Source organism: Vespula vulgaris, chromosome 4 (assembly GCF_905475345.1).
Source record: "Vespula vulgaris chromosome 4, iyVesVulg1.1, whole genome shotgun sequence".
Lineage (NCBI taxonomy): Eukaryota > Metazoa > Arthropoda > Insecta > Hymenoptera > Vespidae > Vespula > Vespula vulgaris.
The window spans coordinates 1,412,588-1,439,901 of record NC_066589.1 but is presented as its reverse complement, the minus strand read 5'-3'; the positions used below and the strand labels follow the sequence as shown (position 1 = coordinate 1,439,901).

At 33.8% G+C, this 27,314-nt stretch overlaps 2 protein-coding genes across 4 annotated transcripts in view; both read right to left on the bottom strand.

Moving 5' to 3' along the window:
* LOC127063365 (uncharacterized) overlaps window positions 1–1,716 on the bottom strand; it is a 107,711-nt gene extending 105,995 nt beyond the window's left edge. The window contains exon 1 of the mRNA XM_050993085.1: window positions 361–1,716. The gene's annotated coding sequence lies outside the window, so the exon portion shown is untranslated. The remainder of the gene's footprint in view (window positions 1–360) is intronic.
* Window positions 1,717–5,970: 4,254 nt separating this feature from the next.
* Window positions 5,971–25,154, bottom strand: LOC127063364 (nidogen-like). 3 transcript variants are annotated; one of them, XM_050993082.1, is made up of 21 exons: window positions 24,903–25,154; window positions 15,453–15,731; window positions 14,923–15,128; window positions 14,747–14,838; window positions 14,521–14,667; window positions 13,624–13,857; window positions 12,870–13,395; window positions 12,586–12,752; window positions 12,350–12,478; window positions 12,159–12,257; window positions 11,932–12,096; window positions 11,403–11,540; window positions 10,980–11,105; window positions 10,693–10,815; window positions 10,123–10,466; window positions 9,206–9,542; window positions 8,152–8,380; window positions 7,269–7,444; window positions 7,006–7,114; window positions 6,762–6,880; window positions 5,971–6,201 (listed from the first exon to the last, which is right to left on the bottom strand). In XM_050993082.1, exons 1-21 carry the CDS (start codon window positions 25,119–25,121, stop codon window positions 6,065–6,067), a joined length of 4,101 nt encoding a protein of 1,366 aa, XP_050849039.1. In that variant the 5' UTR covers window positions 25,122–25,154; the 3' UTR covers window positions 5,971–6,064. The 3 variants fall into 3 exon arrangements, with proteins under 3 accessions (XP_050849039.1, XP_050849040.1, XP_050849041.1); XM_050993083.1 differs by lacking the exon at window positions 11,403–11,540 and having other exon boundaries at window positions 24,903–25,153; XM_050993084.1 differs by lacking the exons at window positions 10,693–10,815; window positions 10,980–11,105; window positions 11,403–11,540 and having other exon boundaries at window positions 24,903–25,152.
* Between the last annotated feature and the right edge of the window lie 2,160 nt (window positions 25,155–27,314).

Genomic DNA, 27,314 nt, shown 5'->3' with positions numbered 1-27,314 from the left:
AGAGAGAGAAAAAAAGAAAAAGAAAAACGAAAGAGAAGAAAAGAAACGAGAGAAAAACTTATGAAAGTTCTCGCGGATGAAAACTCGTTCATTCGCACGTTTCTATTTTGAAAGAAAACGTGAGGCGTTTATAAAATTTAAGATATGTACACGGAAATATGTAATTGTTTACTTTGTCAAGTTAATAATGTAAACTTTCGTACTTGAGAATACGTTTTATCAATATATTCACTCCCTGAATAGAATAACGAAAATTTATTCAGTCATCTACCTACCTACCACGGACTATTATAGAAGTTTACTTTGAGACATTTATATTCCAACGTGGCTCATAATATTGTTAGGGTTAACAAAACAAACCTTTGAAATCACGTACACAATTTTTACGATCCACGTTGGGATTTCTTTTCAGTGAGAACGTCACGACCAAATCGTAAAGCACAATAACCACATAAATCGTAGCAACTTTCTCCCGCGTTCTGTGATTTACTATCACCATGATTCTCACGTTCTATAAATCCACTAGGGTGATAAAATGCTTGAGCTTGAATGAACGAACGAACGAACGAACGAACGAACGAACAAACGAACAAACCCTTCCCCTTTATCGAGAATCGTCGACGAGTCTTTCGTCGTTTCAACGAAGACGTAGCTTTGTCTTTTTCAAACAAATTACAATTCGTTTTTTGAAATATTTATACGCAATTAAAATTTATACGAAATTAAAATAGATAATAATAAAAAGAATTCTCGAAGAATACGTCGTGCGAAGTATCGTAAATCGTTAAAATGTATTTGTCTGTGTGTGTTCTATATCTATCTTTCTCTATCTATTTACAACTTTCTTCTTTCTCTGCTATCTATCACCTTTCACATTCTACTCGTCCAAGATAGCAAAAGTCTCCTTCTAAATAATCTTATCAAAGACTCGCTTATAGCGAAGAGTATGCCTCCTTCTCGAGGCCACTTGGCCCAACGCCGAGATTTTTCTAAGATATTTTTGTCTCCGGCGTGCATCGGTCCAGATCGCTGCCACGAACGAGGTTCTATCGCGAATTACGCTTAGACCGGTGCATGCTTGCTTTGCTCCTCCGGCACGCAATATTATTACATGCTCTTCTTAAGGCGAGGTAAGAGAAAGAGAGACAAAGATATCCAAACGATAGAATTCATTTAAATACGAAAAATAAAAAAAAAAGAAAAATTTGCTCGTTCGAAAGGTAGGACTAAGGGACACCTTTTCAATTCGATTCGAACGTCGATCTACGAAGAGAGAGATAAAATGGAAAAGAAAAAGAAAAAAAGAAAAAGAAATAAAAGATAAGAGAAGAAAAAAAATAAATCAAATATAAAACGTGCCTTCGAATTATCGTCATTCGTATTCGCACTTCCTCACTTCGAAAAAGAAAAAAAAGTAATATCACACGTGTTGCACTCTGTCGGAACGCGAAGATCACGTTGTCAAAGATCTACGAAGGGCGAAAACGCGATGTAAGAGCGAATACGATGCGTCGCACGCGGTGTTCGCCCGCCGACTGACTACCGACTACTACTTTCCTCTCATCCCCCTTCTCTCTCGCTCACTCAACCCCCTCTCTCCGTCTCTTTCTACCGCTATCCATCCCTAGACTCACTCTACCTTATTTGTGTATATGTGTGTCTCTCTCTCTCTTTCTCTATTTTTCTCTTTCCATTTATCTCTCTCTCTCTCTCTCTCTCTCTCTCTCTCTCTCTCTCTCTCTCTCTTTCTTTCTCTACATATATTTTTCCTTACTCTCTCCCTCCCTCTCTCTCTCTCTCTCTCTATATATATATATATATTTCTCTTAAACTTTCTCCATCTCTTTCTCTCACTCTATTTATCTTTCTTTTTCTCCATCTATCTTTCTATCTCGTTTATTTTATTTCTCTTTCTTTTTCTATTTCTTTCTCTCTTTCTTTTTCTTTCTTTCTTTCCTTCTAGTTTCACATGCTCCTCTCGCAATCAAGTCCTATCGCAGGCGTACAAGATACGGGCGAAGTAGTCACGAACAGTCAGTAGTATACTGTCATAAGAGCGAAAGATTCGAAGAGACTTTTTTGATCGTCCGATTATGAACCGGACGAGCCCCTTATTTATACCTTATTCGTGCTTCTTCCCTTGAAACGATTTTTTCTTTCTTTTTTCTTTTCTTTCCTTTTTTTTTCAACAAATAAAACGATACTGCAAATTTTTACAAAGAAGATCTTTTTTCTTTTGCGTTAGGCTAACTAATATATCTCGAAAATTATTCTCTCATTCATTTCTATGCTAATTCGTTCATATAATTCGTCAAAAGAAAAAATACTTTCACTTTGGAGTATAATTAGGCATTACCATGTCCCGAGTTGATCTCATTCGTATTCTAAATCGTGAATTGAATTTATGGAGAATTACACGGCCAATAGCAATTAATACAATGATTTTAACGAAAATTTATTATCGAAGAGCCGTAGGGAATGTTGAATTAATGGTCAAATTCCGGAACAACGAATTCTCCGAATTTCTACTCTACATCTCACCTGTATTCCACGATATATCTATGTACGTTGCAAATAAGTTGACCACTTTCGAGTTCGTACGAAATTTCTATGAGAGATTCGACTAAACCAGAAATTTTAACGAAGCAACGCTTTGCACCTTCTATAAAGAAATCAAATAGAACTTTTCGTATTCCAATGGGGTATAGTCGGATATATGAAAAGTTATTAACGAGTGTTTAGAAAAATAAGATTATGAAAATCGTCGACGTGAATATTAACACGACTATACTATGGTGATATTTCACATATTTTCATTTCAACGTAATTCGAAAAGTTTCAGTAACGGCGATCGAAAGCATGTTCAGTGATTACGTAAATCTCTATTCGCTCGCGTGAAAAGCATTTTAATTCTTTGCGCTTATGAACGCTCTTTTAATCGAAAACACAATGGCTCCGACTAGACGCGAAATTCGTTGGAAATAATCATGAAGTAGGAAAGAGGTAAAAGAAGAGAGAAGGCAATATCATTCGTTCGAATCGAAGTGAGAAAGCCAAGAGAATATTCTCTCTCTCTCATTCTCTCTCTCTCTCTCTCTCTCTCTCTCTCTCTCTTCTTTTATCTTTCTCTCTATCTTTCTCTCTCATCGACGAAACGATCGAATGCACGTCAATGACATGCTCGAAATACCGACGTTTTTCAATTCGTACGTTCATTTGCTCTCTCCTTTAGCGAATGGCTGAAACTGGACCCGCCACGCAAATTGAAAATTGGAGACGAATCATGGATACGTTTACTTCTCCATACTTCCAATTTCTTTTTAATATCTGTAAAAGCTTCGATCATTGTTCCTTATAAAATTTCTTTATTATTATTTTACCATTATACGTTCATAATATAATTATTAAAATATCGGATAATATTTATATTTCCTCATATTGTAGACTTTAAAAGTCTTTCCGTTAAGAACTATATTGATTCGATTAATGCGCCGATCTATTCGAAGGATAGAAGAATATCTTATATATTTTCTAATTCTTTTTTATGAATTAATAATATTAATAATATTCGAAATTAGTAATATTTAAAACTATAACATTTATTCGATTATATCAACGTTGCGATCTAAGACAAGATTAATTGCAATTGTTTATATCACAAGAAAGCGAAAAGTTAACGCATGTATATTTGTTCACGACAACGTGACTAAATATTCGATACAAATGTTTCTTTTTCTTTCTAATTTCTTTAGAAGACTTTATAAAATTTTGACAAAAATAATGTAGTTTTAAATATTACAAACAAACATCTAATTTCTTCGATCAATGAAATAAGAAAACTGAAGATTTCTTATTACCTTACAAAATGACTCTCCTTTCACGTTTTTATTGCTTCTACGTATATAATTTTTATAACGCGAACAAAGAGAACTCTCAGGAGGCACGTTTTTAAAAAGCTTTTCTCTTACTAGCAGGGAAAATTTCGTCGAGTATTCTGAGATCCGTAGACACTATCTCCGAGGTCACTGTCTTATCTCTACGTACCTTCTTCCCTTATATTCAACCCCCTACTTCTCGTATCATATAATCGAACAATCCCGTTTTTTCCCTGACTCTTTCTCTCCCACCGTTTTTATACAAGGACAATTTAATGTCGTCGTCTGCTAAAAAGAAACTCATTAATTAGTATCCGAGAACGAACGATGGGTGGAGCTCTGTGTATATACCAGTCATGTCAAATTTAATGTGATAATATCTCAATTATTTTTTATGATATCTGCAATTTTAATAATATTTATTTTTGTGATAACAATTTTTAAAACAAAAATCAAAGAAAAAATGTTTCACTCAAAATATGTAACGAATATAGCAGTGATCAAAATTATTATCTAAAGTTTATATTCGTGAGAAACATTCGTTTTTTCTTTCAAGGTAACATGATCATCTCTTGGCTATTTCAAATTTATAAGGATCAATTGATACTTCAAATGTTTTAAATTTGTATGATTATATTCACTGTGAATAAAAATATAATTTATATATAATGGATTATAAAAGACATATGATTGTTTTCGAATTTGTATCTTAGCAGTTAACATCAATTTGTATTTAACATGTATTGCAATCCCTGATGACAGACTTCGAGAAAAAACATGTTGTTGTTATTACTTATATCATATTGTAAAAAACAGTAAAAAAACAATAATTATAGTAAATTTCTTAAAGCGATATTAAAGCAATGTGTTCTCTAATCTATTGCATAAGCAATACATCAACTTTCGCTTTCTTTTTTTTTTTTTAGAAATTTATCGATATCATCAAAAATAATAGAAATTTTTTTCATGCCGGCAATCTTAAATAACTTGACCCGGTATATATATTAGATAGATGTACATATATCTCAGATATTTTATTTAAAAGTCGTGCTTCATTTTGCATGATTTACACTTTGCATAAAAAATAACTCGCGGATGGAACCATTTAGTGCAGTAAACGTACGCGCTATTCCCTCGACATTTATCTCCATAAATGGTTACTTCTCATTATAACAACATATAGTAATATTTTTATAAATTACGATATCTCACGTTGCAAATGTGGTTTTAGAATAAATATTTTTAAGCCGCGCATTGTTTCGCCGTATTTTTCTGATTAAAACGTAATAAATTAATAATCTATCGTGAGCGTAAAAGCATAAGCGTTTCTATCGTTAACATCGGATTTTTAGAAATATTATTTTTTAATTATTTCCGTCATTAAATATTTTCATTCAACAGTGTTACCGGTGCATCACAATTAAACCTATTATCAAGTAATTTACTATGTTTTCCGTGCTGCGATAATTACAGCTGGGTATTTCGTTTCAAAAGGTAGACCTAATCCTCCTAAATAGAAAATATGTTGTAGAATATCAGCGTGCATCCCTGCGGTTCTCTGTAATAAAGACATCAAAGAGAAACGTTCGATACGATTTCTCGTTTCTTTTCAATTTTATTAAATAACGCGTCTTGGCACATACAGCTTCATTTATAAACTGCGTTCTAACATATTCAATTAAAAATAGAAAAAAAAAAGAGGAGAAAAAAGGAAAAGGGAAAAGAAAAGGAAAACAAACAAAAAGAAAGAAAAAAAAAACAGAAAAAAAACAAAGTAAAAGAGAGTATGTTACTTCGAGTATGTCGGATGATAATAAGTCTAATTAGTATTAAAAATAATATTTTATAATTTACACGCTATCTAATAGTAAAATGGATACTTTGAATGTCTACTATCTCTCTCTCTCTCTCTTGCTCTTTCTTTCTCTCCCTCCCCCTTTCTCTTTCTCCCTCTCTCTCAATCTTTCTTTCTCTCTTTTTCTTATCTTTGAAACGTCTTTTTTCTCTCGTAACTTCCATCGAGATGCTATCATAGCTTCGTTATCGTCGAACATTAGGATTCGCTTTCTTGCTTCTTCTTTTTCTTCTCTCTCTCTCTCTCTCTCTCTTTCTCTCTCTCTCTCTCTCTCTCTCTCTCTCTCTCTCTCTTTCTCTCTCTCTCTCTCTCTCTTTTTCTCTCGAGAATACTACTACGAAAAATAATTAGTATCCATGCAAGGTCCTGTAGCATCGTCAGCACAAGCACACGTCCTCCCTCCTTGTCCATCGGGCAAACAGAGTTGGTCCTTGTTGCACATTCCATTTTCATATTGGCAGACGTTTGTAACTATAAACATGTAATTTAATTTTGTTTGAATTGATATCTAACGAGAACGATCTTTTTACTTTCTTATATCTTTTTATTTCATCTTTCGATAGAGTTATTTGCTTCTTAATCAATGAAAACGAAACGTTAACGGTATATCAGCAATTTTTTAACTAATGCATACAAATATGCATACATAAATATATATAAAAATGCTGTGTACATTCAAATGAAAATAAATAAGAAAACAAAATTTTATGAATGGTAGAGAAGAAATGGTAGAAGAGAAATTTTCGAAAAATGTGGGTAAACGAGAAAAGAAAAGAAAAACAATATATATATATACATACATACATATGTTTTTGAGAGGATGTTTACGATAGATTTTAATAAAAAATTATAAAAGCACGATTTTACAAGTTTCAAGTCAATGCTCGAACGCCACTTGTTGCGTGTGACTGACACACCATTGCATCGTTTTCATATATTTAATACGCATAACATTTTAATTATATTAATTTCTTTTTTCTTTTATCATCTCTCCTTCTTTTTTTATCTCATTTTTAAGAAAATCGTCCTACCTTGGGGACAAGTCTCCGGAACAACCACAATTCCATATAGTTTGCCGTTTCCACCAGGTGGGATCGATATAGCCGGTTGTCTTTCTTCGTTGCTCTTTAAAGCTTGCTCGATCTTGTGTCTGTAAAAAAAAGAAGAAAGAAAAGAAGAAGAAAAAAGAAAGGAAACCGATATTTTTTTTTTGCATTTTTCTTTTGTCTTAGACATTATCACAAAGGGTTTTATTGTTTTCAGAAGAGTACTTACGTTTTCCAATCGGTCCAATAATAATGATTCTGAGAGATTGCTAAGCCAAAGGGATAAATCAAGTCCTTCGCCACGACGTTTACTTCTTTGTTACCGATTTCGATGCAAGCTGTGTCCAAAAAAAAATAAGAAAAAAAGAATAAAACAATGTGAATTATGCATCGATTCTATACGTATTAGACTCGTTAATATTTCAAAATTATTATTGATCTAAGAAAATATGGGTACGAAATTAACGAATCTATCAAATGATATGTACTTACTTATCGTGAAAGTTCCAGCATCTGCCCAACAAAGTTCATCAGTCGACCAATCGATACTTAATGAATTTGGTAACTTAACGTAATCTCCTTGAAGGAAGATCGCTCTGCCTGTGCCATCTTCATTAGCCCATTCCAACTTTGGTGAGGCACGATTCCAATCGGACCAAAATATTTTACTAATGAAAAGAAGAAAGAAGAAAAAGAAAGAAAAAAAAAATGGTAATATTATTGCTTTTAAAATTATTTCTTATTATATGATCTTATTTGTTGAAAACGAATGACTGTGTATACATTCATAAAGAGTGAAACAATTAAATGTGAACATCTGAATGTTTCGAGTTACTTAACAACTTACGAAAAGAATAGGTTATTTGAGACATCGATTGTAAAAGGAACTTTATATAATGTCGTTTGTAGTTATTTTCAAAACAATTGCAATAGAATACACTTATATTTTGTATGCTATAATAGAATTAACTTTTAATATATATGTGTGTGTGTGTGTGTGTGCATTTGTGTGTGACAGATGATTGCAGTCTTGTACATGTCAGTAAATAAATTTTACAAAAATTTAAAATAAAGTTGAAATAAAGATAATCGTGTTATCATTGTGTTAAAATAAATTTGTTCTTCTCAATATATGTACTCATTATTTGACAAATGATAACTGCATATTATTTTATAAATATTATCGTACAAGAAACGAAATGTTTCTCATTTAAAATGTTTCACCTTGTATATCGAATTTAAAAGGACTCTTTTCTTATAATTAATCGAATTTTTATGTACAACCCCTTTGAGAAATAGTTCCACGAGACAACACCGATCCATTTATCTCTTCTACTATAGTTCCCTTTATACGTTCTCCAGTATTCTTTCTTACCCTCGATAGGGATGCACAGCGATTCCCCGAGGATTAACCAATCCATCCGAGACAAGGACTTTACGTTTTTTCGTTTCGAGACTGGCCACTTCAACGGTGGCTTTTCCTGAATCTGTCCAAAAGATATTCCTCGAGACCCAATCGACCGACAATCCCTCGGGACTGCTGACCTTGTCGATGAATATATCGACGACAGAACCGTTATAAGTCAATTCAAGTATTCTGTTACCTGTGAAACACAAAAATCATTACATCGTTACATGAAAAAAAAAGAAAAAGAAAAAGAAAGAAAAAGAAAGAAAATAAACAAACGAAATTAATTAATTTAATTTAAAATACGTCTACGTCAATGCAATTTATATTCGATACACATATATATTCATTTAATTATGTTTAAACGTATTAATTAATTGATTGATCGTCTTAGAAATCTCTAAAGATAGAAAGATTTTTCCTTAATCCCTCCTTTTAATTTACCTAAGTCGATCGTAAATCACGTGGAATCGTAATTGTCGTTCACTCGAAAATCCCACGATTTAATAATCGAATTACCTTGGTGTTCGTCCTCGAGGAAGAAATTGAACCGACGGGATCGTTCCCTTCTGAATTATTCCCTACCTTCCACTGTTTATTGCAATGCACGTTGAATCGCTACCGTTTAAACATTAATAGTTACATCGTACGTGTAATTGCATTGCATTAGCGTTTCATTTTCTCCATCACAAATCTCGCTAGAGCAATTTGCCTTCCCTTTTACGATCGAATTATTCATTTTCAATCGAGTTTATCGTAGACGAGTTTTCATTTTTAATAGGGATTTCCTTTTTTCTTTTCCTTTTTTTCTTTCTTTTTTCTATTTTTTCTTTTTTTCTTTTAATCCAATCACGTTTATCGTACGAACAAGCACAAATAATTATTACGTATACGTCCAAGAAAATGAAAACGTGATAAACAATTATATTGCATCGTTAACTCTAATAAATTTTGTTTACTAGCTTTTTACTAACAAACAAATATTTTTTTGCAAAAATAAAAAGAGATCATTCATTCGTACCAGTGATATCGCTTGAATAAGCCCTTCCACCCAAACAATCGATGTCCAATGCGATAGACATCTGCGTGTATGCTATGTGTATCGGATTTCCTAAATTATCAGAAGTCGGTACGAATGGTATCCTCAAAGTCGCCATTCCTTGATTCACCAAAAGGAAATTTGCATCGTGTTTTGGTCTCGGTCGACAGTTGGTACCATCACCGGTAAAGCCGTCGTTGCAAACGCAAGCAAATTTATTGTCTCCCGCTGATACACAACTCGCATCCGAAGAGCAAAGGCTTGAATCTTGTCTGCAGGATGACTGAGGTAGACATGTAAAACCATCGCCATAATAACCCTAAAAGTCAAACGTACAAACATGTTTAATACATCTTCGAAAAATTGACAAAATTTCTTCGTTTGAGAAAAATTGAATGAAAGAATTCGTACTTAAAACAAAATATCCTAAAAATAATTTCACTCGATCGTTGTAAGAATTTTAAATCAAACAAAAAGAAATTGTACGAACAAACAAAATCTGATACAAAACTTGTTCGTAATTTTTTGACGTTAATCATTTTTAGAAATATAATTGATCGCGTTCGTTTATCGTATTTCGTCTTAATAAATGTTACCTTGTCGATAATATTATCTCTCGAACGTTTATCCATCAACGATCTTAACTTCTTTTTAAAACCCTTAGGCAATATCTTATTTTTGATAAAAGCTTTTTGGTAAAAGCTTATGCGTGCCTACCATTACCGGTTTGAAATAACATTATCGATAAAATACATACGAAGAGTTGCGTACCTTCAGGTAGAATTTTTCAAAGATAAATAAATAAGGAGAAATTATTTTACAATTATCAAATAACGAATTAATACTGTTGCATTAAAACGTACTCCTTATTTATTTAAACAAATTCATTTCCAACGTACCGGTTGACAGATGCAAACGTAATTCGTCGACGTCTGATTATAACCACACGCTGCGTTTCTTCCGCAATTGAATACGACATTACAACCAATGTGATCTTCGACGCACTGTCGTACACCATCACCGTGATATCCAGCGATGCAAACGCATTTATAGCCACCATCACCAGTGGAAACACATTGAGCATTAACGTGGCATTGCGATGGATTCGTCGAACAATCCGCTACTACGCATTGACCGTCGACCATGCTGAAACCTACATTGCATGTGCATTCGTAGCGAGAACTCGTTGGATTATACGTGCATCTCTCGTTCTTCAAGCAATCCGAATTATCGTTGCATTCGTCTAGAAAATTAAACAAAATATTGTATCAATCGTTTCTAATCGTTTCAAAAATAACAAAATAATTTATGTATATATAAGTTCACTAAAATTAAGAAGAAATGGAAAAAGAATGACGATGAACTTTATATATATATTCGAAAAATTGAATTTAAAGAATTTCAAGTACAAAAAGAAGGAGAAGAAAAAAAACAAAACAAAAAAAACAAAAATGGATGATTCAATGCACCAATAGGACTGCAGGTCGTCCCGTCGCCTTCGTATCCAGGATTGCAGACGCATTTTGCGATGGGTTCCTCGTGTTGGCATGAAGCATTTGGATCGCATATGTCGACTTCCACACAGGACACCTCTGTTCAGAAAATAACACGTTTGTTTTGCCTTTTATGATCAATTTTATGACGTACCTCGACGTATATTCCTCGGGTAATATAACTCTTGAATGTATGAACTCATCTCTAAAGTAGAGTACCAATCATCGATCGAAAACACGATGCTTTAATCGTTTTAATTTACCTGTTTTCGTGCATTCCATACCGTCACCTTCGTATCCAGGATTGCAACGACACTCGTAATCGCCTGTGTTTGGTACGTAGACGCACTGAGCATAGGGATGACATCTGTTCACGACGTTGCATGATGCTGAAGACAAGCGTGATGCAATTATGACAAATTGCTTTTTGCAAGATAGCAATGATGAATAATACTCGTATAAAAAAAGAAAAAAAAAAGGAGTTAAAAATACGATCAAGAAACGATAATATTTTATCTTCGCTGAAATTATACTACATTTGTAATAAAGAAATAAGAAAAAGAAAATAAAAATAATAGAATGAGAATAAAAACCGTCGAAAGAAATCAAAAGGATGAGATGCGAAAGCAATCGAAATGTTTGTTAGTGGATTAAACTTGCTCAAGCCTAGCGGGAGCGGATCGTACGGTGAAATCCAGATGGACCCATTGTATCGTGGTTGAATCCTGGTATAGGAATGCAAATCTCTTCTCGGTGATCATAATCGTATCCCCATGGACATACGCAGTCGTCCTCGAAACATTCCGGAAGTGGACGTGCCGATACTAAAACGTACGATGCAGTAGAGACCATAGATCGTTACTAATAATCATTGTACAAGACACTTGCAAGACACTTGGTTCATTGAAAAAACCTCTAACTCTTCTATCCTATTAGATGTGCGCATACATATTCTAGTCCATCGATTTAAATTATATATTTAATGCAAAACTCCAAACATTATGAATTCAAAATAATATCATATTTCAACGAGTACCAAGCAAAGGTATTCTACATGCTAGTTAGTTCAGCCATGCCAAAAATTTGAGCATTAAGTAAATCGTAATTCGCGAAGGAATTTAATCAAAATTACCTTAGTCAGTATAAATCCCAAAAATTCATATCCGAAGAAACAAAGTGATTTCATTAGAGGATTCGATTAATTGTAAAACTTACAATCTCGAATATAGTCAACGGTTGTATAACCCTCCTCTTCTTTGATGCAATTATCATCTTGGAATCTCCATCCTTGTGGGCACCAACACATTTCTATCAAACACTGTGGTTGCGGTGGTTCCTCGGTTATCGTATCGTTTTCCGAATAACAATTGTATCCATCGCCTGGTATCAAAGAAATCAATCAAATTCGATGATCCGTGAATTCAATGAAATCGATAACTTACCGATGTAACCAGCCGAGCAAATACAGACGTGCTTCTGCTTATCCCCATCGAAACTGCACATACCATTGGGCGAACAGTTGTTCTCGATATCGCAGGAAACTAATAAAAATGAATAATAAAAAAGAAAAGAAAAGAAAAATATAATGTTACCGTATATAGGTAAAATTTACTCCGTAGGTAATAAAACTTACTATGTTGAACAGGGTAACAGCCTTGATCGGTTTGATCGAAGCCAGGAGCACAAATACAAGTTGGTGTATTTACTATTATCATACACAGCTCGTACGTTTGACAACGAATATCTTCGCAAGAAGGAAGCTCTAAGATCAAGTAAGAAATTGTAAAATTACAATTTTGACAACGACTTCGTTAAGTTACCAACAGTCGTTAAGGTATCGATCGTTAAAAATGTAGAAACTAAACTTACTCTCACAAACTCGACCGTCTCCCGAAAAACCAGGTCGGCAATGACAACTGTGACTTCCTTCTTGATTGATACACTGAGCATCGGGAGAACACATGTGATTACCAGCAGTGCATTCGTTCACGTCCACGCAAATGGCGCTACCATCTTCTTCGTAAAGGTACTGATATCTTAGCAAACATAGATCGATCGGTTCAATCGTATCGTGAATTTGTTAAAATTTGTTAAGCGTCCAATTTCTTAACTAACAATATAATATATTTTAATCAATACTTTTTTATACTTACCCAGGATTGCAAACACACTTGAAACTATCCTCATCAACGACACAAGAACTATGTTCTCCACATGTCTCTCTACCTTGAATACATGGATCCTCTTCTTCCAAAGGTGCGATCTTTGTATTAACAGCAAATCTTATTATTCCTTCTCTTGCTTCATAAGTAGTGACACCTCTGTAAAATTTCAATCTAGCCGTATCTTCTTCCGGATCATACTCCGCATATGGACATTCATTGTAAACGATTATTTGATCCTGAGTGAAGGTCAATTCGCGTTCAGTGTGTCCACTGATCAGTTTACAATTTCTTTCACCCTGACTACGCAATATTCCACGTTCCGATCTCGTATAAACTTCGTCGTGATCACCACACTCGAGTCTAGCGTCTGGTTCCAAATACGGTAATTTTCCTGTTATTTCTGCTTCCATTTTCAATTGTCCAAAGACATCCAATCCTTGATAATTATTTTGTATGGTCACTCTGTCGTTAGTGGAGGTAAAGAAAAGCTCGGCCGTATGATTGAATAAACCACCTGGAGAGATATCAAACGATTGATTCTAATAAGCTTGGTTGTTTCTGAATTGAACAAATCGATTAGAGATAGCTTTGGGAATCTATGATCACATGATTGATTCGAACAAGCTCATTGCATCAGAATGAAATGAATTGATAAAGGATAACTTTGGTATTATAATGACCTATTGACGATTGATTCAATCATAACACTGGAAGGATCAAAGAGAAATTGATTATTTCAGACCTGTAAGCTCGTATCCATTTTTTGTTTCACTGACTGGCTTCGCAAAGAGCCAACCAATTATTCCTCCTAAATTACTTAGAAGCTGAAAACTTGCGCCTATCTCTTCTGGAACCCTCGACAAAGCGGTATACGTCCGTCCATCCTTGGTCTGCACGTAGCATTGAAGATCCCTCGACGGAAATTCAATTTCGTTGATCGTACCGGAGATACGGCCGATTACTCGAAGTGGTACGTCTGAAAAATCGATCTTAAGGAAAAGAGAGCTCCATTGGGATCATACGTCCGTCATTCTTACAGACACCACTTTTACGTTTCTTCTTTAAAAATGATACAAAACTTATTCTAGATATATTTCGAAGGTCGTTAAACTGAAATTCACTGAAGTAAACGTTCAAAAGTTTTTACGGTACTCCAACATCGACCTTTTACGAGTGTCTACTAAGAAACGAAGAGATCTCGTAAACTATGAATAGATCAGAGAGAACTCGTTGTAACTCGAGTGCTTATTACAAGAGACTTATCTGTTCGACGACGAAAACAGTGTTGCCTTGTGTTAAAGCTAGATCTTTTCGAAGAAAGGAGATTTAAAAATATTCCTTGTAGTCAAGTGACGAGCTACATCAAAGAGCATCCTTTGATGGTGTCAATTAGTGATCAGAAAAGAGCTCGAAAGATACGAAGGGAGTCGAATACACGGTTAAATCGTAACTAAAGTGATCTCTTTCATTTCAAAAGTTCGAATGACAAATCTTTATCATCGACGATATGAAAAGGGTTTCAAAACTGTTTTATTTATTTAGTTTCGACACATTCCTTTAGAGATTTTATCTCAGAAAAGAAAAGTGATGGCAGTAATCATATTAAACGCTTAGTAATCATATTAAACGATTAACTTACCATTCGGTTGACAAGATTTCCCATTTCCAAAGAATCCCTGTTTACAACTGCAACAAAATCCGACTTCATAATCGATACAAGTCGCTTTGCTGTGACAAGTAGTCGCACCTGTTCTGCAACTCGGTGTTTGACTACCACCTGTGGTATCTGATCAAGAATATAGATGTTGTTATTTCAAAGATTATTACGATATATTTGCGGATAATATTTTAATAAAAATAATTACCTTCTATGCTATCAGGGGTCTTGACATCTTCGCCTTCAACTATTGGTCCAACTTGAAACACCCAGTGACCTGGTCTGTTTATATTCGACCATCTGATTGAAAAAGAAGGAAACTATTTGTTAAATGTTTTCTTCTCCCTTTGTGGTTCTGTTACGATACATCTTTTTAGGACTCACTTGTCGACATTTTGAATCTGATCGGTGCCTGAACCTTGCAACGTTGTTATTCGACCCTCGCTCATAAAACCAGCCTGAGCTTTGGCATCTGGCAATCCACTGGGATGTGACTCCGCTTGTATCCATTGAATTCCATTTTCTGGATATAATAATTCGACGAAAGAATGTGTGCCATTCGAAGATATTGCTACTTGATAAGTATTAACCTAAGAACGAATGATTGATTATATAAGATTCAATCTCATACGTAATTTACGAGAATAATTTTCGATACAATTTCAACTATTGAAATAATCTTTCGTAATATTTTGTATAGTTATTTATGATATATATGACTTAATTTAATTTATAAATAGTTAATTTTATACTAACTCTTTTTACATTGCAATATTCAAAATATAAAATATGAGAACAAATCAATACAAATGAGATAGAAATAAAAATTGTACAATTTCGGATATGTTCTGTTTGTTTTTCCTCTTTTCTTTTTGTTAAATTTCTTTGTAAAATGAAAAAAATCGGACGTTCACCTTATCGTTATTTTCGTTATAATAACCAACGTCCAGCCAAGTTGTCAAAAAGACGTGGGTCGGTTCGAAATCGAGCGCATCCTTGAACGTGCTTCGTATCATTCCACCTGCTCTCGCAATAACCTCCGGGGAATCCGTCTCGGCCCAATAAATCGTTCCTGATGCTCTCGTATCGACGTGCGTGTAGAGTGGTGCGATCACCGGATCGTCCAATGGGAAGGCAATGTTAAAAAACCTCTGCATTGCTCGTGCAAATGATAAGACGCCATTTGCATTTACCTAAAATTTGTTTCATAAATACGACAGTTTAATTATCGACAAATCAATATCGAACGAAGAAATACAGAAAATTTTCGAATAATATAATTCATCATATCTCAAAAGAATTAATATTTCCGATCAGAACAATTCACGACAGAGAATAAAATTCTATCGTCAGTTGACATTCGATTTCTTTTCAAATTTTTTGTTCAATTCATACAGAAACAAATTTAATATATTTTTAAATACAACTTTGTAAGATTCTCTTTTCGAACAGTTGGTTTATCGATTGTAATGACTTTTTTTTTTTTGTAAAAAATTCTACTCCAGAATCTACTCCATTGATAACGAAACGATTCGATTTCCTTTTGATTTCTTATTTTTATTTCACGTTCGAAGAAATTTGAAAACTTGTTAAGCATTATCTTATTATATTTCTCGAGTATCTTCTGATTGTAATAATTTTGAATAAAGTATGAATTAAATGTAGTTAGATCAGAGCTGACACGTTGAGTTTTAATGAGAAAGATCGAGGTATAAAAGTCAAACAACTGAAAGCGTCGCGACGAAACGAGAAACTTATTCAAATGGCTTGACTTTCGAGAATGCTCGCATTTAAGTACGCAAGTAATCAAAGTAACGTTAGTCAGGTGAATTCCGCGAGACGCTTGAAAATTCAGCGATGACGTTATCAAATATCTGACGCAAGTGCCGTGCATTTACCCGTTAATGACCGTAATTGCCGTCGTGTCTGTACCCTGTACCGAACTACATCGTGCCATTTCCCGAAGAAACGAGATTCCTACGAGGAATACAATGGAGTCCCGTACCGAACTAACGAGTCTTTTGCTGAAACTGCTATGCTAAGCGAAAAACTCTTTGGAGACCTTTGAACTTTTACGTACGTATCTACGTATGCGTAACATCCATTTGAAATGTACGATAAAGAAGAAAAAAAGAAAAACAAAATGAATCAAACGTGAGAGAATAAAAATAAGAATCCTTAAATTAATGATAAAGAACGAACGATAAGACAATAATTTTTCTTTCTATAAAGGAGTAAAAAGGAAACGATATTTTCTTACAGTCAATTTTTACTACGAAATTTTTACTTCGAAATGCATATATAATCTATATCGTATACTACGATATGATTTAATTTAAATGACGTAATATAAAATAATTACAAAAAAATGCATGCAAGCAAAGTACGTATGATCGAGCGTCTGAGAAATTCATGTCTTTTTCTTTTTTTTTTAAATTATAAAGAACTGGATTGCTGGTAGATAAAAATATACCTATGTAGGTAATTATTATAAGAGCTTTCTTTATCATTAATTAACGAAAAAAAACTCATCTACCGAGTAAGTCGTTATCGCAGTCAACCATTATATACCGTTTTAGGAATTATCTCTAGCAGTTAATGTTTAACGCTCGAGGAAATACAGGAGGACGTCGGAAGGATCCAACGTAAGCTAATAAAGAGCGTTCGCCTTTATCCTCTTGTGGCACGGAAAAAGGATCATTTTTTTCGCAAAGAGTCACCGCGACCCTTCCATCTTCCCTTCTCCATTTTTCTCTCTCCCACTCTCCCCTTCTCTATCTCTATATCTATCTCCTTCCTTCCCTTTTCCATCCTTCTCTACGACAAATATGATTACGAGAATATATATCTACCTTCATGACATTTCTCTATCTCAACAAAAAAATAAACAATATTTATTACCTTGTCGACTGCAATTCCATTCTCTAAATGAACAACATATAATATTAACAAAGAGAAAAAGAATATGTTTAAAACGTTGAATACCATGGAGGTCAACGACACTCGATGTTTTATTCTTTATTAAAGATTTTTTAATTAAAAGATTACCGGATATATATATATGTATGTATGTATGTATGTATGTATATGTAAACATACATGTATTTTTAATAAGTTTTTTATCTAGACAAATATATAAAATATATTAAATGAATATATCGATTCATATTTGAAGTTTAATTTTAACCATTATTACAAATTTAAAATTCCTTAATGAATCTTCTTTATCTAAACAAACTTATAAAAGATAATAAATGATTCCAAAGATATCGATTAGCGTTAAAACCTGGTAAAGCCAGAATATTAAAAAGACGTTAAGAGTAATTTCAACGTACGATTAGAATTTTATAAGGATCTAATGATCGATTAATAGTAATTCACGATAAAAATATAAAGAAACAAATTAAAGAGGTCAACAGGTAAATTGTCGGCACGCGTTATCGAGCAAAATTTAATGGTGACGTAATTGATAGACTCGATGAACGAACTCTGCAGGACGTATATAGAGAAAGATAGAGAAATGGAGAGAGAAAAAGAGAAAGAGAAGAAGAGAGAGAGAGAGAGAGAGAGAGAGAGAGAGAGAGAGAGAGAGAAACTCAACAGCACGCGCTTCGTTTCAGCGCGTTTCAATGCGTCGAGATGTCATTCACCCAACAACACGCTTGACGGTTCAAAGCTAACCATGCCGACGGTTGTTTGCGTTCGCATAAACGTGCTTTGACTTCGTTCCGTCTTTTCTCTCTGTCTTTCTCTCTCTTTCTCTCTCTGTCTTTCTTCTTTCTCTCTCTCTCTCTCTCTCTCTCTCTCTCTCTCTTTCTCTCTCTGTCTTTCTTCTTTCTCTCTCTCTCTCTCTTTCTCTTTCTCTTATACGCTCATCTGTCTTTTCTCTTTTCGTCGATCAACGAAAAGTCTTCGAAATGGATGCTCAGACGCAGCTGTCGCTTCTTGAGGAAAGTTTCGTCTCGTTAATGAGACGACATTAAAGCTCCCTCGAAAGATGTCTCATCTCTGTCTATCCGTCTGTCTGTCTGTTTCTCTTTCTCTCTTTCTCTTTCCCTTCCTATCTTTCTCTCTGCGCACGTGGGACCTTGTTTTCACGAATGAATTGAGTCTAATCCTTGCTCAAATTTCTACGGATTCTCAATGACTTGAAATTAAAATTAATTATATTTACAAAGTTCTCATTAACTTTCCGATCCTACGAATTATTTTTAATATTCTTACAAACGTAATATGCATTAATAATTGCTGTTAAGAATCTTTCGTTATACGTAGAGATATTTAATTTATACAGTATTTAATATTATACGATTCTAACGAATAGAATGTTGAATTTTGTATTTGATTGATCTATTCAATCAACGTTTCGTTAAAACGAATGAAATAATTCAAAGAAAACATGATTTAACGAAATAATCGAATAAACAAAATTCTCAATCGAACTTCGGCGTATCATGAACGTGATAAAATTTATCTAAAGAAAAATTACAATTAATAGAATTTTCTATTTACGTCATGACAACATGTTCACGAACAATCTGACCATGGTAAGTGCATGGAGGACTTTATCGTTAGAAAGCTCTCATGTGACATAGATAGAGAGACTTCTTGTATACAATCGCTATCGGACTTTGATGAAACGTATCTTTCCGCATCGTTAATTGCGAGATCGACGAAAGTCGACGGTCGAAATAAATCGTATTCTTTTCTCTTGTCCCTTTTTTTTAACCCGCCGCCTTTGAAAAATGGCCTAGATTCACGTGGCCTTAATTCTATCCTTCAATCAAGATTCTCATAGCTCATAATAGTATGTTAGATTATTATTAACGAAGTACATTTGAATCGTTTTAAAGATCAACGCCTTTTTACATTTTAGTTCTTCTTTGGTCGATATAAAAAAAAAAAAGGAAGAAAGAAAAAGAAAGAAAGAAAAAGAAAGATAAAATGTTAATAGACATGACGTCTTGTGCAAAGAAATTAAATCGAATTAAAAAGTAATGATGATGAATGAAAAATAATCGAATATATATTATATATATATATATATATATATATATATATATATATATATATATATATAAAGGAAACAGAAAAGAAAACATGGGAAATGATTTTAAAGAAAAAGAAAGTTAATCGGACGATCGGTTCAAAGACGATCTATTCGACTACTCAAACGATTTGTCACTCGCGTGCTAGCAAAGCTAGTAGGAGTCTCGATCGTGCTATCTCGGTCGGGGCTATCGCGGGGGGTCGTAGGTCAGAGCGAAGCCGATGACACACACTCATGCGGGGATAATCGCGGTGGGGAAGCGTGAATGAAGAAGAAAAAACTGTAAAAATAGATAAGAATGCAAGGAAGTAATATAGTATGTCGAGAGAGGAAGAGAGAGAAAGAGAGAGAAAGAGAGTGATAAAGAGAAAGAAAAAGAAGTCACATTCGCTGATTTTTCAATTCCTTTCCCAAATATTTTCCTTCGTAACCATTAAATCCATTAATAAGAAACAATTTCTAATTTTTCTTTCAAAATATTTTCTCCGATAACTATCGTATCCATATCAATATTTTACAAACAAATTATCTCCCCTGATTTTTAATTTTTATATTAACAAAAAAAATATATTTTCTTTGAGATAATAACTTCTATATATATATATATATATATATATATACATATATATATAGATTAATTTTAAAGAATTTACAAAATATTAATGAGAGATTTCCGACGAATAGACAGATTGTTTGTTTATTCTGAATTTATTGATCACAAAGATCATTCTTATCTGGTAAAATTGATTGAACCAATGGAGATGTGATCGTTTCGATATCTAATCTCGATAAGAAGATATGATATGAGACTTTGAGTGGGAGGATGTTCCCGTACAAAGGCAAAACGATGACGATACTCTTTGCTTGATGATCCTACGTATGCAGTACCTACGTAAAACTTGCACCAGGAGAGCAACACAGAGATAACGCATGCCGCACGCGCTAACGCAATCGTGTAATCGGGTGCAATCATTTTGATGACTGCGAATCGTCGACGATAACGGACGGAATCGGAGATGATTGTCGTGTAGGCAGCCTCTGCTGCTCCTAACTAGAACATCGCTTTTTAGCCACGTCAATGTACATATCGCAATATATATCTGTGTCAATCAATTCGTCACGTCGTCAACGACATTGTCTACTGCATGCCCAAATTTCACTAATTTTCTGATATTTAATTTCGTTAAATAGATAAATAATATCAAATATATATATTTAATTATATAAATAAGTAGATTATACTCTATAAAGGGTGAATTTTACAACCAGATCATTGATTTCTTATATTTTTAATAAATTTACGTTATTAAACGTCAAATATTATTACGTTAAATAAATGTATTTCTTCATATGTCTCTATAACGATGAATTTAAATCTTTCGATTAAATCTGTCATTTCTGAAAATGTTTGATAAATTTATGTTATCAAATATTCAATATTATTATGCTAAATAAATTTATTTCTTTAAATGTTTCTGTAACGATGAATTTGAATCGTTCGATTATATTTGTCATTTTAATTTTGTTTTAATAAGCATTAAAATAAAATTTTCTTTCTTTATCTAGTTTTAAATCATTTAAAAGTCCTCCCTGTTTTTAATCGACGAGAAAAGATATATTATACAGTATTGTTTACGTTCTATTGTTTCTTGTTTTGGTATATGACGTCACAACGTTAAATGAAAGAAATAAAAAGTATTGCGTGATTTCGATCTACATACATATACATATATATATATATATATATATATATACTTACATAGCAATTAGAAAATTCTCGACGTTATTCTCTCACTTTAAACAGATGACTCGTCGACTAATGTGGGAAAGCTTCAAGGCTAATTGCCAGCATTTTGCAGCGTGGACCACGCGCCGTGTTAACGTCTAATCGTCTATATATTCCACGTACATATATATATATATATATATATATATATATATATATAAATGCAACGATAAATGACTAGGCTGCATCAACTCGTAGACATTCATTGTCTACGTTCTATGTCGTTACTCTAATCGAACGTTTGTTATACTAATCGTGCTGAACGTACGTCGATTGTATACATATATAGAAAGAAAATAGAGGGGAAGAGAAAGATAATATCATTTTCGGAATTGAGATATCCTATACTATTAGTTCTAAGAATTATGACGAAACATGCGAAAAAGAAAATCTAATACATTCGAAAGCTATTATAAATAAATGATAAGAAATATAAACATTTTGTTGTAAATTCAAACAATACACTGTTGTTATACTATTTCTTTTGTCGAGGAGTTCGGTTAAGATGATGACGAGTCATCTTTTCAATTAGTATAATCGCTCATTTCCAAGTACTTATTAAAAACATCACGATGGATATTCAATGGATATACATGCTTTCGTTAATATTTTCAAAAGAACGCTTTAGTAATCAAAATATCGACGAATTTTTTCGTTCCGACGATCTATTTCTTAATAAGTCTATATAAAAAAAAAAAGAAAGAAGAATCTATCGTGACCTTTAAAACATAGGAAATGTAATTTTGTTTCTAAACGACTCGCTCTTGTTTCGATGAGGGAGAAACACGTTCCGAATAGACACGAAAACTCACGATCATGAAATTGTATATATGTATGTACAATATATATGTATGTCCGTATATATGTACGTACAACACACATATATACATATAAGTATACATCTGCAGGTATGTATTCGTACAGGCGCGTCGATTAATAATGCGACAATCATTCTACCGGACGATTGAATTATTGACGTGTCGATGAATGGAAACGACGCATGACAGATCGCAATCACGTTGCAACGCGTGACTGAAAGCATTTACGTGCGATTTACAAAGGGTGCAATCCACGTTCGTGAAACGGTGCAGCGGATTTAGCAAAAAGGAAAAAAGGACAAAGAAAAAAAAAAAGAAAAAAAAGAAACCCGGAAGAACAAATAAAGTAAGATAAAAAGAAAGATAAAAAAAGAAAAAAAGAAGGAATCCTTCGACGCATAAAACAGTAAAAAAAAAAATAATTAAACGCAAGCTTGTATTCACTCTACTTTTTGGCTTTTTTTTTTTTAAGAATAAAAGATAATTTTCGATGGACGAAATTTAAAGTAGAAATTTAAAGCAACACGGAATCGATCCTATCAAACGAGTAAAAATAATAATGAAGAACGCTGTCATGCTTGCACGCATGAGCTCATGCATCTTGAGTCGCAATAAACCGATGCAAGAGAGATGAATCTTTCAATTAGGTTTGCACTACAGCGAACGAAAGAAAGAGAGAGAGAGAGAGAGAGAGAGAGAGAACACGTAGTACGTAATCAACGTTCATTCATAAGAACGACTAGCCCGTAACACGTTGATATTCCACGAATTGTGAGATCACAACTACTGTAACACGTCCTATAGGACTTTGTTGTTAATTGTTTCTTTAAACATATCCGTCTATCGATGTTTACATGACTCAAACTTCGAGATTCTTCGAGAGATTCTCTTGTCTATTCTCGAAATCTTGCTCATATACAATCGAATATATCGCATTCTTCATCATTTTATCCTATTAATTAAACGCATAAAATGTGAACCAACGAGAATTATTCGATCTTTTATATGTCTAACTTTTTATTGAATGAATTGATATTCTTATAAAAAATTAATTAATTCTACTTACGAATAGCTAATGAATATTTTTTATTCGAATCATTATTATCTAATAATTTCTAAGAATTCATTGAATTTTCTCTATCTCATTTACAAAGGTTTATAAACGAATGAAAATATGATATTAATTGAAGTCGATCGGAAAACATGTTATTATTGTTGTCTATTCCTTTTCATAGGTGTTAACGATTTCTTTAAAAAGCCTTAGAAAACGGGTTGGACCCGTGCGACGACCCAGTACAATTAAACGATTGCGACAAATAGTCGTTTGACCGTCATTACATTCAATGAATTCGTGTCACGCTAGAAGATGACGACAGATTAGTCCAGCAGACGAATTAAGAGGACGAACGAATGTTCGCAGCTCCTCGAATGCCAGAAAGAAATTATTATTAATGGAGATATTAGAGCTTGTTTAATTATACCACTTGTATTCTCATATTTTCTCTCTCTCTCTCTCTTTCTCTGTTTTTCTAGTTATTGCTCAATGATATATACCTATAAGTTGCTGTAAGAATTAACTCAACCAAATCTACTATTTATCTATGCTTTTTTATTCACGTAAAGTTCAAAGAACGAAAAAATTTTTCTATCTCTCGTTCTCTCTCTCTCTCTCTCTCTCTCTCTCTCTCTCTCTCTCTCTCTCTTTCTTTCTTTTTTTCAAGAATTTCTACGCTAAAACTTTATCGTCGTAACGCGATTGATAAAAATAGAACGGATGCTACAAATATATTTGCCAAGTGATATCGTTAAGAATTTCAGAGGAGATAGAAATAAATATTCCAATAAAGAAACAGAGAGAGAGAGAGAGAGAGAGAGAGAGAGAGAGAGAGAGAGAGAGAGAGAGAGAGAGAGAGAAAAGAAGAGAAAATGAAAGACAAACAAAATTTATTATTATTAAATTAGGATAGGAGTCTTAAATATAGAAAAGAAAGAGAAAGAGAAAGGAGCAGATATATAATGAAAAAGAAAAGAAAATTTTCTAAATCAATCTCTTTTCCCCCACATTAGTTCATCGTTTTAATACTCGTAATAATATTATGGTTGCGTTACTCTCGAAGAACTCGGATTATCAGGACTAGCGAGGTAATAGAGTCATCTTGAAGTAAGTCTCGTCGAAATTATCGTAGCGAACAAAGTCGACGATTAATATCGGCCGCCTCGCTCGTGTTACAGAGAAGAAGAACACGAACTCGCGCCAATAAGAATCGGACGTGACGCTTTCTAAATATACTCGCTAATAAAGACTCTATTTATGAACGGACTATAATGTCATTTTCATTTGTTATTCATTTATTTTCTTTCTAAATAAAAAAATTCTCTCTTAAAAAATGCGAAATAGAAAACGTTATAAACATTCTTACTTCGTATTTTATATTATTCGAAGAAGTATTTTGTATGCGCACGCGCATGCGTGTTGCGTGTGACGTCGATCGTAGAAACGATAAGAACGAAAAATAGTAAGTAACTGATTTTGACCGAAAAGAAAAGAAAAGAAATAAAGAAGAAAGAAAAAAATAAAAATTACTACGAATCGAAATAGTGAAATGTTCTCCGAAAAGAAACTATCGATAAAAAGATATGATAGAACTTTAAACTAGACAACACGATCAAAGGATAATCTTACTCTATTAATTTTATTCAAGGTACTCACGAATATATTATTGTAGACTTTATCGTAAAAGACAATCGGCGTTTTGAGAATTGCTTCGGCCGATTGAAGAATCCCATTGGCGTCGTACTCGAGTATATTAGCTCCTGGAACATTGTGAGGGTAGAGATCGTTTTTGGAGAGAGCGTGCAAAGATGGCACGAGGAGGAAGATGACCAGGGCCAAACACGAAACGTCGTTGAAACGTGCGTCGCGAGCCATTCTCTCGGACTGTCTTAACGCTACTGCCGAGAGATCGGTTCTCTCGAAAATGGCTCATGCGAGTCTCTTTCTCTCTCTCTCTCTCTCTCTCTCTCTCTCTCTCTATCGCTCTCTCTATCTCTCTTTCTATCTCTCTTTCTCGTACGTTCGCTGGTTTCTCTACTTCTTGCCGCCCCCTAATCGGCCGCCTCCAAGCAGCCGCCTCAACGTCTCGTTTCTTCTTCTTCTTCTTCTTCTTTTCCGTGCCAAGCGATAATTTTGTCGAACATTCATGGAGAACCATCTTCTTTCTTTCTTTCTCTCTTTCTTTTAATCTTTCCTTTTCTTTCTTTCATATTTTCTTTTATTTGTTCTGTCTCTTTCTTTCTTTCTTTATTATCACCTTCCATATTACGTCCAAACTCTTGTCAGATTTCGATCGCAAGATTGTCCTCTCAGCCTACGTCTTCCTATACTTTTTCTTTCTTTCTCTCTCTTTCTCTTTCTTTCTTTCTCTCCTTTTTCTCTTTCTATTTATCCTCTTAACAATAGAGAAAAGTGGATAAAAAGGAAGATGGACGATTAGATCGTTCAACGACGCGAGAAACCATCCCGTTTTGCTTCAACGCACGAAGGCGTCCTCTTCCTCCTTCTTCCACCTTCCTTCTTCTTCTTCTTCTTCTTCTTCTCTTCGTCGTCTTCTATGTGCGTGAGATTTATTCGTCTGGCAGCTTGCCTCCGATGTCTATCCAGACGAATAAATAAAAGGGCTAAGCTTCGCGTCCACTTGGCGAACTCGAGTAAACGAAGAGAGTTTCATTTTAGTTGTCTATACGTTGTTCTTTTTCTTATTTTTCTTTTTTTTCTTTTTCATTTTTCTTTTTTTTTTCTTTCTATGTACATACAATGTATATTTGCAAAGGACTAACGTCGATATGGATTTCGTCGATTCTCGAGAATACTTCTTTCTATTTTCTTTTTTTTCCTTTTGTTTAGTTTTATTATGTACAATATGCATGCGCGTTTCTATCGTATCTATATTTCTACATTTCATTCGATAGATATTTCTTCTTCATAAGAAAAATTATGAGAAGAATTAATCAAACATTAGTAAAATGGCTTTGATCGAACAAGCAAGATCTCATCCGCCATTTTAAAAATTTCGTCACGTTTCATCTTTTTATCAAAGTTCCTCGATCATGACGAATAGAATGCAGTCAGTTAGTTATGAGTGACGAACTAGTTTTTGTCATCGAGCTTGGCGTTAATCGTTAACGATCTTACAAGACGAATTACGTAGTATATAATTCTCAAGGAGACTAATGAATCAAGGTTTAGTAAATTTTGTAAAAATAACGATTGGATCAGAAAGTCTGTAGAAAATATGTCCCACGCGTAATTAGAACTTTATGTGACACGCAACGCGGTAGTTCAACGTTTACATGTTAATGTCCTCGGATTAGCTAATGCGAGCGATGCGATATTGAATGATTAGGCGATTCGAGATGTCTACCGAGAGAGTCGTTCGGCCTTTCTTTCTGTTCATTCTTCTAGATAATTATTCAATGATAGTAGTTATGTGATTTTCTACATGGACGTAAGTACATTGATAAGATAAAACGATCTTTCGAATAACAATGAACTATCTAATTGACATCGACAGGTGCTTTTCTACGTTGAACGTCAACGAAAAAGCTATTGACGAGCTCCTACGTAAATTCTCGAAGTCTCTTGCAATTTTAATCGTTGTTAATAGGATTGAAAATAATGTTTACCACGTTAACGTTCATATTTTCTAAACGACACTTTTTTTGCTCGTCCATCGTATTTTATATGATCAACGAATAAGATAGTTAAATTAAATTGCATCTTCGGTCGAAAGCCGTTCAAATGCCTATGTTTCTTAGTCTTACGTGATACGATACGTATCATCGACCCTGATTTTATAGCTTTAATTACGGTAATCATCGACCCTTCTCGTTGCATGGTCTAACTCAACTCCAAGGATAATCCACTTTACGTCCCGAATATCTAAGGAGCAGTCTAATCTCTAATCTTCGTTAACTCCTCGTAGACATGTCTTCTTTTCTTAAATGATTTTATATCTTCCTTACCTCTTAATATGTCTAATGATATTCGGAAAAAAAGGAAAAAAGAAAAAGAAAAATATGAAAATCTTCAGATGGGAATTAATTGGACGATTGAGAATAAACG